Source organism: Choloepus didactylus, chromosome 1, assembly GCF_015220235.1.
Source record: "Choloepus didactylus isolate mChoDid1 chromosome 1, mChoDid1.pri, whole genome shotgun sequence".
Lineage (NCBI taxonomy): Eukaryota > Metazoa > Chordata > Mammalia > Pilosa > Megalonychidae > Choloepus > Choloepus didactylus.
In genome coordinates, this window is record NC_051307.1 from 52,968,083 (window position 1) to 52,986,219 (window position 18,137).

Here is an 18,137-nt window from a genome sequence, read left to right on the forward strand (position 1 = left end):
TCCATTGTAAAAACTTTTTTTTTTCTTCCTGGTTTTTATGTTGCCCCACAAGAGTGCACTGTTCTCCAGCAGGGAAGCTGCAGTAGCTTATGCAGCACAAGGACTTTGCACACTCAGTTGGAGAATCTGATGAAAGGAGGAAAAACTTAATACTCAGCCAATATACTGAAGGCCAGACAAACATATTATCACCTTACTCTGAAATCTATAAGTAAAACCTTGTATGTGCAGATGATATTGACAGATTCAGAAATCCGAAGCACAGTTGCATGAAACAAAGCACATTCATTTAAAATGGTGAGATAGGGAGTGATCTACCTACACTGAGTCACCTAACAATGACTTTATGCTCACTAAAGATTAGAATAGAGCCTCTTCTTCCTTTCTCTCTTCAAATACATTTGTAAATAACTACACATATACCCTATTTCAAGGTTTTGCTGACAATGTTGCCATTTGCCCCATTAAGAGTAATAAAACTGTCCCTATTTTGTTTGTAAAAGGTAAATTTGCAAATGACAAAAATTAAAATGGAGGCATGAAATTAACTTTCTCACATTAATAAAATTTTATTAATGAGGAATTAAGTATGACTAATTCCTAATTTTATTCCCCAATCCAACCATTACTTCAAGTATTAAATAGAATTTTTCGAGGAATAAAATTTTCATTAAGCCCCTATGCTATGCTAGGCATTCATGTGCTATTTAATTTTATTGGCCATTTTAGAGAAGTATTTTCTCTATTTCTGCAGATGAGGAAACAAAAGCTGAAAGGTTTTCAAATTCCATGTTCACACTGCTATTAAGTGGGAAACCAAATTTGAGTCTTGTTCTCCCAACATTGCAATCCATGCTGGCCGCTGAAGATCACATTATGCTTTTTTGTAGGATTTTTGCAAGGATTAAATGAGATAATTCATATATAGTTCTGAGCTGTTACCCCAGTATTGCTCAATATATATTTTTATTATGTTCCAGTTACTGTAACAATAGTGGACTTTGAAACTAGTGTAGAGGCAATCAGGGTCCATAATCCATGCTTCTACCTATAGCTCTGTACTACCTATCCAGGAGAGTGACAAGTGTCTTACCACTTAGAATAATTGGTGATGACCTATTGGTTAAAGCACTATCCAATACATAGTATTGACTGATGACAGTGACAGAACTTTCAGAAAATGGAAGTTCTTTATGGATGCCTTCTTGTATACCCACACTTAATTTTTACACCAAGTGAACTGTGGCTTTCCAGAATGTGTAAAGACAGAAATTCTTATTCTTGCTTCCAAATTATAGCAATGATTGGCTTTGCATCAGAACTTGTCTCCCTCATAATATTCCCACATCTATATTGACATTCTCCCTTAGATTTTAGAAAGATTAATGCATGGTCTCAAGTTCTGTCCCTCAATTCTCCCTACCACCCTAAGGAATACTCAAGCTACAAGTATTGTCTTGTTTACCACTACATCTCTGTGATTTTCTCTGTGTATGTCACACTGTTGCCCATTGATCAATGTGTATTAAATTCATGAATATTTGCTTTGGGATCTTAAGTAATGTTGCCAAGTTACAATCATTGTTTTGAGGGCAGTGGCAAGACTGGATTCCTAAGAAAGGGTTGAAGTCTGAAGGGGGTCGGAGATTCTTGGAGAGAAGCAAAGCCTTTCTAGTGATGCGTTAGGTAAATCAGTAGGACAACCCACTGTTTGTATGGGTCAATTTCAATCACCTGCACAAAAAATTAGAGAGAAGAAGCATATTACTTCTTGCCACCTTCTCTCTGGCTGACACGTGGGGCATGAAGCTGGTAGATAAACTCACAGTGAGAAGGTTGGACTAGCAGTATCATTCAATTCCATAGAAAGCCTAAAAATTAATCATGTAATTAATCTTAGCATATTTCAGAAAACTTTCATTTGATATTAAAATCCATTCTTTTTTCAAATGTGGTAGAAAACAAATCTCATAATCCACACAATTAGGTTTTCTTCTATGAACAAGAACATTCTTTGGATGGCGTTACTCTGTTTCAATCTTTATGGCAGCAGTGGGGAACAGAGAGATGGATGTAAAGGACTTCTGCTCCCAGGAAGCTCAAAATCTAATGAAAGAATGATGGGCAAAAATATTCTCAATAAAACTATACATTGAAGGGAGTGCCCAAATGAGTTCTAAGAAATTGTATATCCATTGTATTAGAATATTTAAAAGTCAGCAACACCCTATATTCAACAAATTCTGGATTAATTGCACATGTAATACAACATTTTTCTTGAATAAATTGAATCTAAGAAAATATTTCTAGATTGGTTCTACAGATATAAGATTGCTATGTTATATGTTTAATATTGTTGTGTAGTCTTCTCTTGGAAGCTGAAAATCTTTACAGCTAGTATGTCAATAATGCAACATACCAATACTTCAATAAAGTGAATTGACAATAGATGGCTGTTTCTCATTTTCCAGAGAGTCTGAATGTAAGCCAAATTGGCCTTCTTAGTAAAAACAGAAAAGTTAAAATTCTGAAATTTAGTCAAATGCTTAACTCATAATATCTGTGTTGGGCTGTTGATTACCCTGAGAAAAGGCTAGCCATAAGAACAAGGGGTGAAAAGTCTGATACAGCTTTCAACTTTCCTCTTGTTCTTTCATATTGCATTTGTCATACTGTAGTACTTCAAAATATCTGTGGCTTCCCGCAGGGCTAATTTTCCACCAGAATGTAGATGTACTCGAGTTACCTAGGGATTCTCAGATTATCATTTTACAGAATAATTTGGAGGCCCTACTGGGTATATCATGCAGGTAAAAGATGTAAATATTTTTAATGGGATTGTTAAGAGAAAACAGTTGCTCTCCAGGGATTTTTTTTTTTTTTAATTATATAGTTCCTTATGTTTTGCTGTTGTTCTTTTCTATTTTAATAGGTGAATTTGGAGAAGTGTGCAGTGGACGCTTAAAACTTCCTTCAAAAAAAGAGATTTCAGTGGCCATCAAGACTCTGAAAGTGGGCTACACAGAAAAGCAGAGGAGAGACTTCCTGGGAGAAGCAAGCATTATGGGACAATTTGACCATCCCAATATCATTCGACTTGAGGGAGTTGTTACTAAAAGTAAGGAAAGTCTTAAGACTGCTTTTGTGTATGCTGAGCAGTGATTGTTTAATTATTTAAGAGTTCTGATCTTTTTTTCTTCACATTTTTCATAAGCAAGAGTTAGTTTAGTAAATATATTTCAGTCCTAATATAAAGACCAGTTTAGAATTAGCATGTCTTTCTTTGAAAACAGAGCAGAAATATTTACCTGGTAGTCTATTGAGTGCAATTCTATACTATAAAAAGCTTTTTAAAAACCATTAGGAGCTAGACATTGGACTATATTATGACATGCTGATTAAAAGACAGTTAAGAAGAGAATTATGGAGATCTTTCTGTCATGTAGAGTAGCAAGGAAAAACAATGACTTTAAGTTTAACAGGTACTGCTGGAAATTCTCAGCTGGCTGCCTTTTCTTTTACTGTTCACCAGCTTCGTAAGGCTCCAAATATACCCCTGGAATTTAAGAAAATTTTGGAAGTCTTGGGAATACTTTTGAGCTCTAAAGATTGGTATCACAGTAGCCCCAAAGACTTTTCTCAGTTCTCTGTGGATTTCAAATTGTTCTGATCTAGGGTCCCAGATGGATTTTTGATTGCTCTGGGAAGTCCTGACTCATAGCTTGTAATGGAAGTCTGAACTTATTTCTATGATGGTTTCTCCAGCCAGGCTCAAAAGGGATCCCATGAGGCAGATTTGTGAGTTTTGGCTCCAATCTATGAAAACCTCTTGAGAATGCTCAAGAGGATGTTTTTTTTTCCTCAAGAGTTTGGAGCGCAGGGTGAAGAATAAACTAAATTGGCAGCAAGCTTCATAGAATGAAAGACAACATATGGCTGGAAATTTGCTATCCTTTAGGGGATAATTCATTGGCACCACATTTACATATGCTATGGTTGCCAACAGACATTACACATTATGTTCTCAACAATGATATTTTTCTTTAGGATCATATAGAGTGGTTTCCAAATGGCACTAGTACCTATTCTCATCTTAGTGTGACTAAAAGGCAAGTCCTTCCTCAAAAGAGCATGGTATAATTGAAATATATGTTGATTTCCTTTAGATTTCCATATGTAATAAGTGGATTTAAGAATTTAATCATATATTGTAAGATTTCCATATGTAATAAGTGGATTTAAGAATTTAATCATATATTGTAAGACCATGCTAAGTCTTGTAAGATTTATTTTCTCTGTGAAAAAAATCAGACTATGCTAACGATAATACTGCAAATTTTCTGATGAGAAGTACTTTTTTTCATTTTTTAAATTAATAATAAATACATAGTGGTAGTAAGGGTTGGGAAAATATGAATCCTTAGTTCCTTCAGAGCAAAGATTATGCTTTATCTTTATATCCATGAAACTATAGAATCAAGTCTCAAGGGGTTTCATTAGTCATTAAGCATTTAATCTCCTGTATAATATTCTCACCATGTGGTTGTTCATCAGTCCTTGAACCCACCGATGGGAGAAAACTCAGTTGTACTGAAGCAGCCCTTTCCTTAATAACTACATTTTCACAATTTTTTCTTTATGTAGTACCTATTATGTGCCAGACATTGCACCATGGACATTATTTCATTCTTACAACTATCTTGTGAATTAGATATGATATTTTACATTTGAGTAAACAGATCTGTAAAAGTTTAAATAGCTTGCCTATGTAATAAGTGCTACTGACAGTGCTGGAAACTTGACAACATTGATTTCACCTCTCTCCTAACTCTGCACATACAGTTGGCCTCTATTTTTTATTATTTCATTCTAATTATTCTTTTGTCCCCATAACTTGATCATTAGGAGGCATTCTTATCTACCCTCATAACTTGATGATTACAAGGCAATCCTTGAACTTCCAAAATTTTCTTGAAATATTTAATACCCCTTAACACCTCAAACAAAATGGTAGCTTTCATTGAGGACAGGAATCCCATTTTATTTGATACAATCAGTGACTATAAAAGAACCTGGAACATAGTAAGTGCTTAATTTACCCTTGTTGATAATTAAAAGATTGATTGAATGAATGATGAATGAATGAATGAATGCATGAAAGGACAGTGTCTTCTAGCAAAAAAAAATCTTTATTTATTTATCTTTATTTAATCTTTATTTATTAATTAATCTTTATTATCTTTATTAATCTTTATTATTAATTTATCTTTATTTAATCTTTATTTATTTATTTATCAGTGTTTCTTTCAATAAATTGAATGCATCTTTAAAAAATGCCACTATATAACTATTTGTGTTACCCAGGAAGTGATTGAGAAAATGATTCAATTTTAGCATGGACAGAATCATAACCCATCTTCTCTGACACAACCAAGAAAAAGTAAATGTTACTAACAAACTAAATATTAGATTGAAATGAAAGCTTACTGATACACTATCATATTTTATTAAAGAGTTGATTTTTCTTTATTTCTATGGTTATGATTCATTGCAAGGAACCTCTTAAATTCTGATGTTTCCTATAAATGCATCACTGAAAGATAAACAACATTAAACCATAATTATTATAGTAGGTTTTCTTGTCCTCTTTAGAGACAAAAATGTAATAATCAAATACAGTTTATGGTAATCAGTAAAAGAAATCCATGAAACAAATCCCAAGATTAAAATGCAGAGAAAAATACCTTATAAAAAAAATACTTCAAAAATTGTGGATATTGTAAGTTAAACATCTTATTCAAGTCTATTTCTGTAACATTCTAATATGGATTACAACTGCCTTATTCTTAGGGTAAGAGTTCTAAATGTGATATATCTCCCTGGTCACATAAGCATTGCAAAAGGCTGCCAAATCTGACTATATAAATCCCAGTCATCTCATATATTACAAACATAATAGAGTAGCAAACCTGGAATTAGATGTTGAACTCCTTTAGTGGCATACTTAAAAGCTCTAAATTTGGCACTCTGTAAATCTGGGAAGAAATAGAAATGCCTTAGAATAAAGTTAATGTATTTCACTTAATAAATAAATACAGTGATTTTGTCACTAAAAGATGTTACTTAATGCACTCCTAACATTTCCTTTGTTTTCCAAGACTACATGACTTCTAAAACAATCTACCTTCAGAGTTTGGAAAAACTCACATGCACACACATGCTACTAGGATGATGAAAACTTTATAATTTAAGGAACAAAATTGTGTTTATAGAAGGAAAACATGAATATCAGCATCTGATTAAGAATTAGAAGGCCAGAGTACAAGTTTAGGCTTAACCTTCCTGGTTGTGAGACCTCTGGCAAATCCAACCACTCACAGAGGCTCACTTTCCTTATCTGTAACATGGAATTAACAGCACTCCCTTGCTATTTCCAGATATTTTAAAGATCAAGTGAGACTACATAAGACTGCATTGTTAAGTGGTAAAGAGATATGCAGATCCACAACCACTTATGGTTGAGCTTGGGGAAATTTTATTAGTGAATCTGGATGTGTAGAAGAATAACATTCTTGAAACTAATTTTTTTTCCCCAAAGGTAATTTTTGATTCTTGTTATTGTGTGATTTGAAACATTGTATATAATATAAAGTATCCTTTTCAAATCACTTAGGGAAAGTTCTTTATTCAATCATTATATTTTCGTTTATTTGAATTGAACTGTAAACAATTTTAATGGTATGTTTTGAGCTTGATGGTCTTAAAAAAGAGAAAGTGAGAGGGTCTCTGATCTTCAAAATAACAGAAAGCTGGGGCAAATTTTCTGCTCAGAACTAGGTACTAACATGTGTTATCAATTTTAGTTGAAGTTCAAAAAGATGGAACTTGTTTTTAACAAATGTTTGATATTTCTGCCATCACACCATTAGTCAAATGATGTTCAGTTCCCAAGAAGACCTTCTGTTGGCTACTTTTCACCTAGTGAAATGGAAAGAATTGTTTTGTGCGGTCGCGGTTACTGCTTCTAGGGGGAGGGGCGGCCGGTAGCTAAGCCCTCAGCTCTCGGGGCTGCTTAAAGGGTACCGGCGGCGGGGGCTCTTTCCCGGAGGCGAGGGCGAGGCGGAGGACGTGGCCGGGGTCCTCGGCGGGAGGCGTGCAAGGTATGGAGGGCGGCGATAGGGACAAGACACTCTTCATCCAGTAGGAGTATGCGCCAAAGAGATTTATTCAGGGGTGATTACAGGTTATATAGGCTGGTAAGAAGGGCAGGGCTGGAAAGGAGGTGAAGCAGCCTTAAATGGCAATATTGAAGGGATAGGGGCTAGGATTGGTTCTGAGAGAACGCCGGAGCCGTTGCAGCGGGGCGGGGGTTGTTCTGGCCACGGGCATGCGCGCTGGCAGTGGCAGGAGTGGCCTTGGCACCAGGGAGTGAGTGGGTAAGATAAGGAAGTGGGGAAAGGGCAGTTGGGAGAAAGGCGGTTTCCTCCGGCAAGCCTCCCCTGCCAGTGGCATTTTGGGTGAGGAAAAGGGAGCTGCCCTGACCTCGCTCCCCAGGCTCGGGGGGGCTGCAGAGGGCACTCACGCCCGTACCTACTACCCTCCCCAGGGGGTGATATCAGGTCCCCTGGCCCAGGCCTGGTAAGTCGAGGTACAAGCTCAGACACCCGCAATTCCCCTTTCTTTTCTAATTAGAGGAAGAGGCTTTACCGGAGAGGCCCGCTAAGGGTGAGGGAAGGGGGAGGTTAGGGAAGGGAAAAAAGGGGTTGACGGTGGTTCAGCGAGGCTGGAGCTCAGTGTTGGTGTGGTGCCTGGGCGCTTGACAATGGCTTCGCTGCAGCGGGCTGGGCGAAGGTGAGGGGTTTAAAGTTCAGGGGTTCAGAGAAGCTGGAATTCGAGGTGAGAACGATGTTCAGGTGATTGAGAAGGGCCTCGCGGTTGGCGAGTCGACCGGTGGCGTTGAGGTCGCGGAGGGTTGGTTGTTATCTTGGAGCGGGGGGCGTCAGAGGTGGCGAGTCGCTGATACTGGATTTGCACGAACGAGGAAAAAATGGCATCCGTTTGTTTTCTTACAAGCTGGACAATTTTGCGGATGAGGCAGGGTCCTAAGATGAGAGCTAGAATAATTATTAATAGGGGGCCAAGAAAAGGAAGGATGTATGGGAGGATGGGAGTGAAAAAACTGGACCAATAACTGGTGGCTTCACGATCTCTTTTACGCTTTTCCAGTCCCTCTCGGACTCTTTTCAGGCTGTCCTCGACGAGACCTGTGGAATTGGCATAAACACAGCACTCTTCTCCTAGGGCGGCGCAGAGGCCTCCTTCTTTGAGGAGGAGAAGGTCAAGACCTCGGCGGTTTTGGAGCACTACCTCAGAGAGGGAATTGACAGAATTTTTTAGATGGTGAATAGCATTTTGTAAGTGATGAATGTCTTCGTCAACAGCCGCCCTGAGGTGAGATAGGGCGGAGTCTTGACTGGCTAGTGCAGCGATTCCGGTACCAGCGCCGGCAAGACCTAGGAGGGAGGCAATTGTAAGGACGGTGATGGGCTCTCGCTTTTGTAGTGGGGCAGGAGCCGCAGTTTTTTCCAGACGGAGGAAGAAGTCTTCTTCGCTGTGGTATAAGACCCTAGGGATAAGGACAATTAGGAGGCAAGTTTCTTTATATTCATTGATGACATTCGTGCTGAGACAGGGGGTAAGTCCTGTAGAGGAGCAGAGCCATTGGGAGGAGTTATGAGGAATGAGAAATTTTGCCGAGCTGCTGGGAGATGAATAGCTGGCACAGGCAGTGAGGTCGGGAGAGTTACTGGAGCGAGGGCGGACGCACTTTCCCGTATAGGAGACTGAATGAAAGGTCAGGGGGACGGCAGAGGTATTCCAATTGCATTCCAAGGGGCTGTTTTCTGTGCTTTCTGAAAAGGAGAGGTTGGAGGCAACGGGCTCGTATAGAGAGGAAGAGGTGGAGAGGCAAAGCCAACAAGAGGAGGTAAAATTGGGGTTGGAGGAATTCACTGAGGAAAAGGCGGCTTGGATGAGGCTGAGGAGGGGAGAGGAATAACGAGAAGGGGGCAAAGGAAGCTGGGGTGGTGGGGTTTGAGATGTAGTTGAAGTGCGTTTAGCCGGAGCTAAGGTGCGGCTGGAGGGCTGTGGAAAAAGGGGGTTAATGACTTTATTGGGACCTATGCCAGAGGGTGTTTTTAAAGCAGTATTTTGGTATGGTTGGCTTACAGCCTCCTTCTTTGTTAGAATAAGTGATCCTCGGTTGGTTCCTTTCTTATAGATTTTGAAGCCCCAAGTTTGACTGAGTAACCAGGAGGGATCAGTGGGGAGCTGCACTGTAAGATTAAGATGTGTGCAGGATTCCTTACTTTCTTGGCCGAGCCAGTTAACAGTAGGGAGTTTGCACCCTGTAGGGGCTCACTTTAGGGTAAGGTAATGATTAGGAACAGGAGGCTTTCAATTATTGGCTAATGTTTCACACCCCCAGTATGCACAGTAGTACTCGTTGGGGGAATTACAGTACGATTTTCCAGGATTTGAGGATGGGCACATGTAATATTGGGCCTGGGGATTACTTACCTTTTGAGCGCAGGTTTCTTCGACTCTGGAGACAAAGGTGGCGAAAGGCTTACTCGGCTCCTGGAAGAGCTTGGTGAATTTATTAGGCCGACAGGCAGAACAGTTGGCAAACGCGCGTAAGGCGATTCCCCAAAGGATAGGCCAAAAGGCGGCAGGCGTATTAACATAGGCAGATGCGTTTAGAAACGCTCCAGTGCCCATATAGGCTTCAGGGGGATGATAGACTCCAAGGGCTGCGTCTTGCTCACTTTGCTGAGCAGCTTCTGCCTGGAAGTGAGCACGCCAGTCAACAAACTGACCGGGGTTAAGAATGGAACGGGCAAGCGAGGCCCAGTCTTGGGGGATGCAATAGTCCATGCCGAGATCCTGCAGTATTTGGGAAGCGTATGGGCTACCTAACCCGTCCTCCTTGACGGCCCTGCGAAGTTGCTTGATAGTATCTGAGTCAATGGGATACCAGTCATACGGTTTCTGTGGGGTGGGGGCAAGGTTAAGAGGAAAGCAGCGAAAAGCACGAGAGAAAGGAGGACGCGCTTGCAGAAGGCTTGGCGCGGGAGTGGGGGTAGGGGGAGCGTTGCCCCAAGGGTTGCCTTGAGGTGTAGAAGGCAGCCAGGGGTTGTTAGTTGGCGGGGTGGGAGGAGCGGCGGCAGCTGCCGGTAGCGGCTCCGAGGGGGAGCTCGCCGAAGGGGGAGGCGGGAGCGGGAGGCCCCAAGCGTCGCAAGATGGCGGCGCGGTGGGCGTGGCTAAGATACAAGATGGTGGATCAGCCCCGCCCTGTGAAAGGGTGGGGCCAAAGGCATAAGATGGTGGACTAACTCCGCCCTGTGGAAGGGCGGGGTAAAGCATATGCGGTTTCCGGCCCAGCTTAGGGCTGATGTCATCGCTTGGATTTAACGGGGCCTGGATCAGGGGGGAGGGAGCCTTGAAGGCAGGAGCGGATGGTTATCAAGGTGGGGAGCAAGCCGGGAGGGAAGCGCTTGCTCTCATGTTCCATGGCATTAGTGACTCGATCAATAAGACGATCATAAGTAACAGGGTCCCAAAGATGGCAAGTGGTGAGCCATGGGTTAAAGGGCAGCAGGAGGTCCCAGTACACCTGCAGCTGCCGGACAGACACTTTACAGCTATGCGTGTCTAGGAGACCCGCTAGAGCACGAACTTGAGGTGCCTGACATGTAGATATACGATTACCCATAGCTGAGGGGGGAGGAGGGGGGATTGCTCCTGAGCCGGGCCTGCCCGGCTGGCGGGGAGGAGGAGGAGGAGTTGTTTACCGAGCAGAGAGAATGAGATAAACTGTGGCCTTGAGGCCGAAGGAGACGGCGAGAGCGGAAAGCAGTGCCCTTTGGCAACGGGAGCAGTCGAGGGGGGCGGTTGCAAAGAGGCACACGGCACCAAATGAGGAAATAAAAATACAAAGAACTACAGCAAAGTAATGGAGGGGAAGAGGGAGAGCGTTAGGAGAAACGGGGGTCATAGAAGTGCGCATACAAGAGGACGAAGAGAGCGTGGGGGAAGGGAGGAGTTCCTACTGGATGAAGAGAGCGTGGGGGAAGGGATGAGCGGCTTCGGAGCAGTGAACCTCCCACGGCTCCAGAAGCGGCGAAGGAGAGGCGGCCCTACCTTGCAGGCGAGGAAACGGGAAGCTGGAGAGGCGTCCGGGCGAGCGATCGACCTGCTGAACTGTTGTGTGGAGACGTTCCTCACACGGGGCACCAGTTGCGGTCGCGGTTACTGCTTCTAGGGGGAGGGGCGGCCGGTAGCTAAGCCCTCAGCTCTCGGGGCTGCTTAAAGGGTACCGGCGGCGGGGGCTCTTTCCCGGAGGCGAGGGCGAGGCGGAGGACGTGGCCGGGGTCCTCGGCGGGAGGCGTGCAAGGTATGGAGGGCGGCGATAGGGACAAGACACTCTTCATCCAGTAGGAGTATGCGCCAAAGAGATTTATTCAGGGGTGATTACAGGTTATATAGGCTGGTAAGAAGGGCAGGGCTGGAAAGGAGGTGAAGCAGCCTTAAATGGCAATATTGAAGGGATAGGGGCTAGGATTGGTTCTGAGAGAACGCCGGAGCCGTTGCAGCGGGGCGGGGGTTGTTCTGGCCACGGGCATGTGCGCTGGCGGTGGCAGGAGTGGCCTTGGCACCAGGGAGTGAGTGGGTAAGATAAGGAAGTGGGGAAAGGGCAGTTGGGAGAAAGGCGGTTTCCTCCGGCAAGCCTCCCCTGCCAGTGGCATTTTGGGTGAGGAAAAGGGAGCTGCCCTGACCTCGCTCCCCAGGCTCGGGGGGGCTGCAGAGGGCACTCACGCCCGTACCTACTACCCTCCCCAGGGGGTGATATCAGGTCCCCTGGCCCAGGCCTGGTAAGTCGAGGTACAAGCTCAGACACCCGCAGTTTTGGATAGGATTTATTTTGTTTTATTTTATTTTGGAGGAATTGTTTTCTGAAAATTAAGAAAAAAGCGTAATAATGCTACTTAACTGTAGCGTTGCAGTATTGAGGGTTCTTCCAGAGGAAATGTCATGGGACAGATCATTAAGAGGATTTCTCATAATTAAAAAATTTCTACACTGGCCTGCATGTCTACTTTACATCTAAAGCTTAATCATTGGTTTGTGCCTCCTGACTCCCCAAATATGTAATAAGGAAACTTTTCTGGAAAAAAAACTTCATTCTTTGGTGACAATGCCACATTCTTGCTATTTCCTGTTTGCTTCCCTGTAAGATTTCTTCTGTACTTGTCTCAAGGGTGTTATTGCCCATGTTATACTCAGTGTTCATTTTACTAATAACAGAGTAAAATATATATATATGCTGTGTTTATTTTACTAATAATTAACAGAAATATCTATAATAAATTTTGGAAACTCTGTTGATACAAGTTACTATCATGTATTCATCAATGCAGTTTAACAAATGAGTTCAGGACATGTTTGAATGTCTACAGTGCCCACATCAACAAAACTGGGAAAATCTTTGCTTGGTGTACTAGAGAACAAATAGACGAAAAGCTATTTTTACATGTTTAAAGAGCTTTCCTTATTTCTTCAACATTTGTCCATTTATGTCTCTTGGATGAATTTGTTACATTTGAACTTTAGAAGATACATTGTTGTGCTTTTTACCCAATAATTTAGATAATATGGTTTTCTGATTTTTTGAAAGATAAATTCATTTATATATTAAAATATATAAAGTGTGGTAGAGCATGATTTGCATGTGTCCAAAGACTGCCTTTTAAAGATTGCTAGTTTAAATACAGAGTAACTTCAAGATGAACTATTAAAAATCCCCAAAAGAAGAGGAAACTATAATTATACATTAGTTTAAAATTTGTCTGAGCAAATCTGGACTTAAACAAACTCTTTCAGACATAGGAGAGAAAGGAACACCCCTGACTCATAAGGCTTGTAGTATCTTGGTACCAAACCATAAATGAATATTATGGAGAAGGAAAATAACTGGTCAATATCATACATGAACAAAAATTCATAACTCTATAACAATTATGAAGCCCTAGTCATCAATGTGTAATGATATTAAGTCATGTCCAAGTTTAGTTTGCACCAAGAATGCAGTCAGTTTAACATCAAAAAATTCTAAAAGTTAACGACATTAATGTAAAAGAAAAAATCAATCTCAATAGATGCAGGAAATAAACCTTCATAATATGAAATATTTTCTTAGTATATCTTATATAGAAAAATTTCTTAGCATGATAAAATATGTTTAAAACAAGTCCCAACAAACTTCACATTCTATAGCGAAATATTGGCATTTCTTTTAAAGCAGGAACAAGAAGCCTTCTATCATCCCTTTGATTCATTATTGTATTGAAGGTCTAACACTTTGCAGTTAGAAAAAGTAAAAGATGTGGAGACTAAAAAGGAGAGAAAAAAGTTGTCATTGTAAAATCAAAATGAGCACATTCAGATTATTATATTTGTTAATTAATTACACTTACATATGACACAGGTCTGACCTCCCTAAGGAGGCTAAGGGAGAATAAAAACATAGTAGTTCTTCTTTGCAAAGAGATTAACTTTAAGTCAAGCATAAATACTAATGCCAATTGAATGTAAATGTTTTGATGTGTTAAGGAATATCCAGTTGATGGAGTGAGATTGGTTCACAAAGACTTCTTGAAAAAAGTGTTTCTTGGCCTGTTTTTTGAAGGGTGGTGTGCTGGTTTGAATATATGATGTTCCCCAGAAAAGCCATATTCTTTAATACAATCTTGTGGGATTAGGTGATTAATCTGTTGATTAGGGTGGACCTCTGATTGATTATTTCCATGGAGGTGTGGACCCTGTCCATTAAGGGTAGGACTTAATTAGATCACTAGAGTCCTTTAAAGAGAGCACACAAAGAGAGCAGAGAAGACAAAATACCCCAAGAGAAACTGAGAGAGATATTTTGGAGACAGCCTTTGAAAGCTGACGAATGGAAATGCTTGGAGATGCAGACAGAAGGAGGTTTGAGATGCTAAAATAAGAGATGAAACACAGAGTTTGTCCCAGAGAAGCTAAGAAAGAACCCCAGATGCTTAGAGAGAAGTGCCCTGGGAGAAAGAAGCAAGGATGCATAGGAGCTGCGAGAGAGGAGCTAAGGAGGAAGCCCAGAGATATTTTGGAGAAAGTCATTTTGAAACACAACCTGGGAGCAAAGGCCCATCAGACGCCATTCACATGCCTTCCCAGCTGACAAAGGTGTTTGGATGCCCATTAGCCATTCTTCAGTGAGGTGTCTTCTTGTTGATGCCTTAGTTGGATACTTTTTTTTTTTTTAATTCATTGTATTGAGATATATTCACATACTACGCAGTCATACAAAACAATGCATACATTCAATTGTTCATAGTACCACCACATAGTTGTGCATTCATCACCAAAATAAATCCCTGACACCTTCATTACCATGCACACAAAAATAACAAGAATAAAAATTAAAGTGAAAAAGAGCAATTAAAGTAGAAAAGAACACTGGATGCCTTTTTTGTTTGTTTGTTTGTTTGTGTTTTTCCTTTCCCCATTTTTCTACTCATCCCTCCATAAACTAGACAAAGGGGAGTGTGGTCCATATGGCTTTCCCAATCACATTGTCATCCCTCATAAGCAACATTTTTATACAATCATCTTCAAGATTCATGGGTTCTGGGTTGTAGTTTGATAGTTTCAGGTATTTACTGCTAGCTATTCCAATTCATTAAAACCTAAAAAAGCTTGTCTATATTGTGTGTAAGAGTGCCCACCAGAGTGACCTCTCAACTCCTTTTGGAATCTCTCTGCCTCTGAACTTATTTCGTTTCCTTTCACATCCCCCTTTTGGTCAAGAAGATGTTCTCCATCCCATGATGCCAGGTCTAGATTCCTCCCCGGGAGTCACATTCCACGTTGCCAGGGAGATTCACTCCCCTGGGTGTCTGATCCCACCTAGGGGGAAGGGCAGTGATTTCACCTGCCAAGTTGGCTTAGCTAGAGAGAGAGGGCCACATCTGAGCAACAAAGAGGCATTCGGGAGGAGGCTCTTAGGCACAATTATAGGGAGGCCTAGACTCTCCTTTGCAGCAACAGTCTTCCCAAGGGCAAGTCCTGTGGTAAAGGGCTCAACCCATCAAATCACCAGTCCCTATGGCTGTGAGCACATCAGCAACCATTGAGGTGGGGAAGCCCAAAACCCCTGCATTCTTCACCAGCTCCTCAAGGGGGCTCTGCATACATTTTTCATTTTTTTTTTATTTACTCTTTTTTTTTTTAAATCAACTATATAAAAAAATTAAAAAAAAAACATACAAAAAAAAAAAAAAAACATTTCAAACAAACCATAACAAAGGAGTAAGAAAAAGACAACTAACCTATGATAACTACTTTACTTCCAACATGTTCCTACTATACCCCAAGAAAATAACCTAATATAGCAACATTTCTGTGAACTTGCTCCTACCATACCCATCAGAAATTAACAGGCCGTAGTCATTCCTGGGCATTCCCAGAATGTTAAATTTACCCACGATAACTTATCTGTTCTTATTGGGTTATCACTCCCCCTTCCTTAATTGCTCTCTATCACTATTTCCCCTACATTCTACATTATAAACCATTTGTTTTATATTTTCCAATGTTCACAGTAGTGGTAGCATATAATATTTGTCTTTTTGTGCCTGGCTTATTTCACTCAGCATTATGTCTTCAGGGTTCATCCATGTTGTCATATGTTTCATGACATTGTTCCTTCTTAAAGTCGTATAGTATTCCATCATGTGTATATCCCACATTTTATTTATCTACTCATCTGTTGAAGGACATTTGGGTTGTTGCCATCTCTTGGCAATTGTGAATAATCCTGCTATGAACATTGACATGCAAATATCTGTACATGTCACTGCTTTCAGATCTTCTGGGTATATACTGAGAAGTTCAATCACTGGATTGAAGGGTAACTCTATATCTAGTTTTCTAAGGAACTGCCACACTGACTTCCAGAGTGGCTGAACCATTATACAGTCCCATCAACAATGAACAAGGGTTCCAATTTCTCCACATCCATTCCAGCATTTGTAGTTTCCTGTTTGTTTAATGGCAGCCATTCTAATTGGTGTGAGATGGTATCTCATTGTGGTCTTAATTTGCATCTCTCTAATAGCTAGTGAAGCTGAACATTTTTTCATGTGTTTTTTTGCCATTTGTATTTCCTCTTCAGAGAATTGTCTTTTCATATCTTTTGCCCATTTTATAATTGGGCTGTCTGTACTATTGTCACTGAGTTGCAGGATTTCTTTATACATGGAAGATACCAGTCTTTCGTCAGATACATGGTTTCCAAAAAATTTTCCCATTGACTTGGCTGCCTCTTCACCATTTTTGACAAATTCCTTTAAGGTACAGAAACTTCTAAGCTGAGGAGTTCCAATTTATCTATTTTTTCTTTTGTTGCTTGTGCTTTGGGTGTAAAGTCTAGGAAGTGGCTGCCTAATACAAGGTCTTGAAGATGTTTCCCTACATTATCTTCTAGGAGTTTTATGGTACTGTCTTTTATATTGAGGTCTTTGATCCACTTTGAGTTAATTTTTTGTAGGGTGTGAGGAAGGGGTCCTCTTTCATTCTTTTGGATATGAATATCCAACTCTCCCAGCTCCATTTGTTGAAAAGACTATTATGTCCCAGTTCAGTGGCTTTGGGGGTCTTATCAAAGATCAGTTGGCCGTAGATCTGGGGGTCTATCTCCGAATTCTCAATTCGATACCATTGATCAATATGTCTATCTTTGTGCCAGTACCATGCTGTTTTGACAACTGTGGCTTCATAATAAGCTTCAAAGTCAGGGAGTGTAAGTCCTCCCACTTCGTTTTTCTTTTTTAGAGTGTCTTTAGCAATTCAAGGCGTCTTCCCTTTCCAAATAAATTTGATTACTAGCTTTTCCAAGTCTGCAAAATAGGTTGTTGGAATTTCAATTGGGATTGCATTGAATCTGTAGAAGAGTTTGGGCAGAACTGACATCTTAATGACATTTGGCCTTCTTATCCATGAACATGGAATATTTTTCCATCTTTTAAGGTCCGCTTCTATTTCTTTTAGTAGAGTTATGTAGTCTTCTTTGTATAGATCTTTTATGTCTTTGGTTAAGTTTATTTCTAGGTACTTGATTTTTTTAGTTGCTATTGAAAATGGTATCTTTTTCTTGAGTGCCTCTTCAATTTGTTCATTTCTAGTGTATAGAAACATTACTGACTTATGTGCATTAATCTTGTATCCTGCTACTTTGCTAAATTTGTTTATTAGCTGTAGTAGCTGTATTATCAATTTCTCAGGGTTTTCCAGATATAAGATCATATCATCTACAAACACTGACAGTTTTACTTCTTCCTTTCCAATTTGGATGCCTTTTATTTCTTTGTCTTGCCAGATTGCCCTGGCTAGCACTTCCAGCAAAATGCTAAATAACAATGGTGACAGCGGGCATCCTTGTCTTATTCCTGATCTTAGAGGGAAGGCTTTCGGTCTCTCACCATTGAGTACTATGCTGGCTGTGGGTTTTTCATATATGCTCTTTATCATATTGAGGAAGTTTCCTTCAATTCCTACCTTTTGAAATGTTTTTATCAAAAAGGGATGTTGGATTTTGTCGAATGCTTTTTCACCATCTATTGAGATGATCATTTGATTTTTCCTGTTTGATTTGTTAATGTGTTATAATACATTTATTGATTTTCTTATGTTGAAAAATCCTTGCATGCCTGGAATGAACCCCACTTGGTCATGGTGTATGATTTTTTAATGTGTCTTTGGATTTGATTTGAAAGTATTTTGTTGAGAATTTTTGCATCTGTATTCATTAGGGAGATAGGCCTGTAGTTTTCCTTTTTTGTAGCATCTTTGCCTGGTTTTGGTATTAGATTGATATTAGCTTCATAAAATGAGTTAGGTAGTGTTCCATTTTCTTTGATGTTTTGAAAGAGTTTAAGTAAGATTGGTGTCAGTTCTTTTTTGAAAGTTTGGTAGAATTCCCCTGTGAAGGTATTTGGTCCTGGGCATTTATTTGTGGGAAGGTTTTTGATGACTGATTGGAT

General features: G+C 40.5%; 1 protein-coding gene across 2 annotated transcripts in view; it reads left to right on the forward strand.

The window, feature by feature from the left end:
* Positions 1-18,137, forward strand: part of EPHA3 (EPH receptor A3) — a 366,605-nt gene that overhangs the window by 291,728 nt on the left and 56,740 nt on the right. For both annotated transcript variants that reach the window (XM_037833928.1, XM_037833936.1), the window contains one exon: positions 2,933-3,118. In XM_037833928.1, coding sequence (XP_037689856.1) covers positions 2,933-3,118 — 186 coding nt within the window. The remainder of the gene's footprint in view (positions 1-2,932; positions 3,119-18,137) is intronic.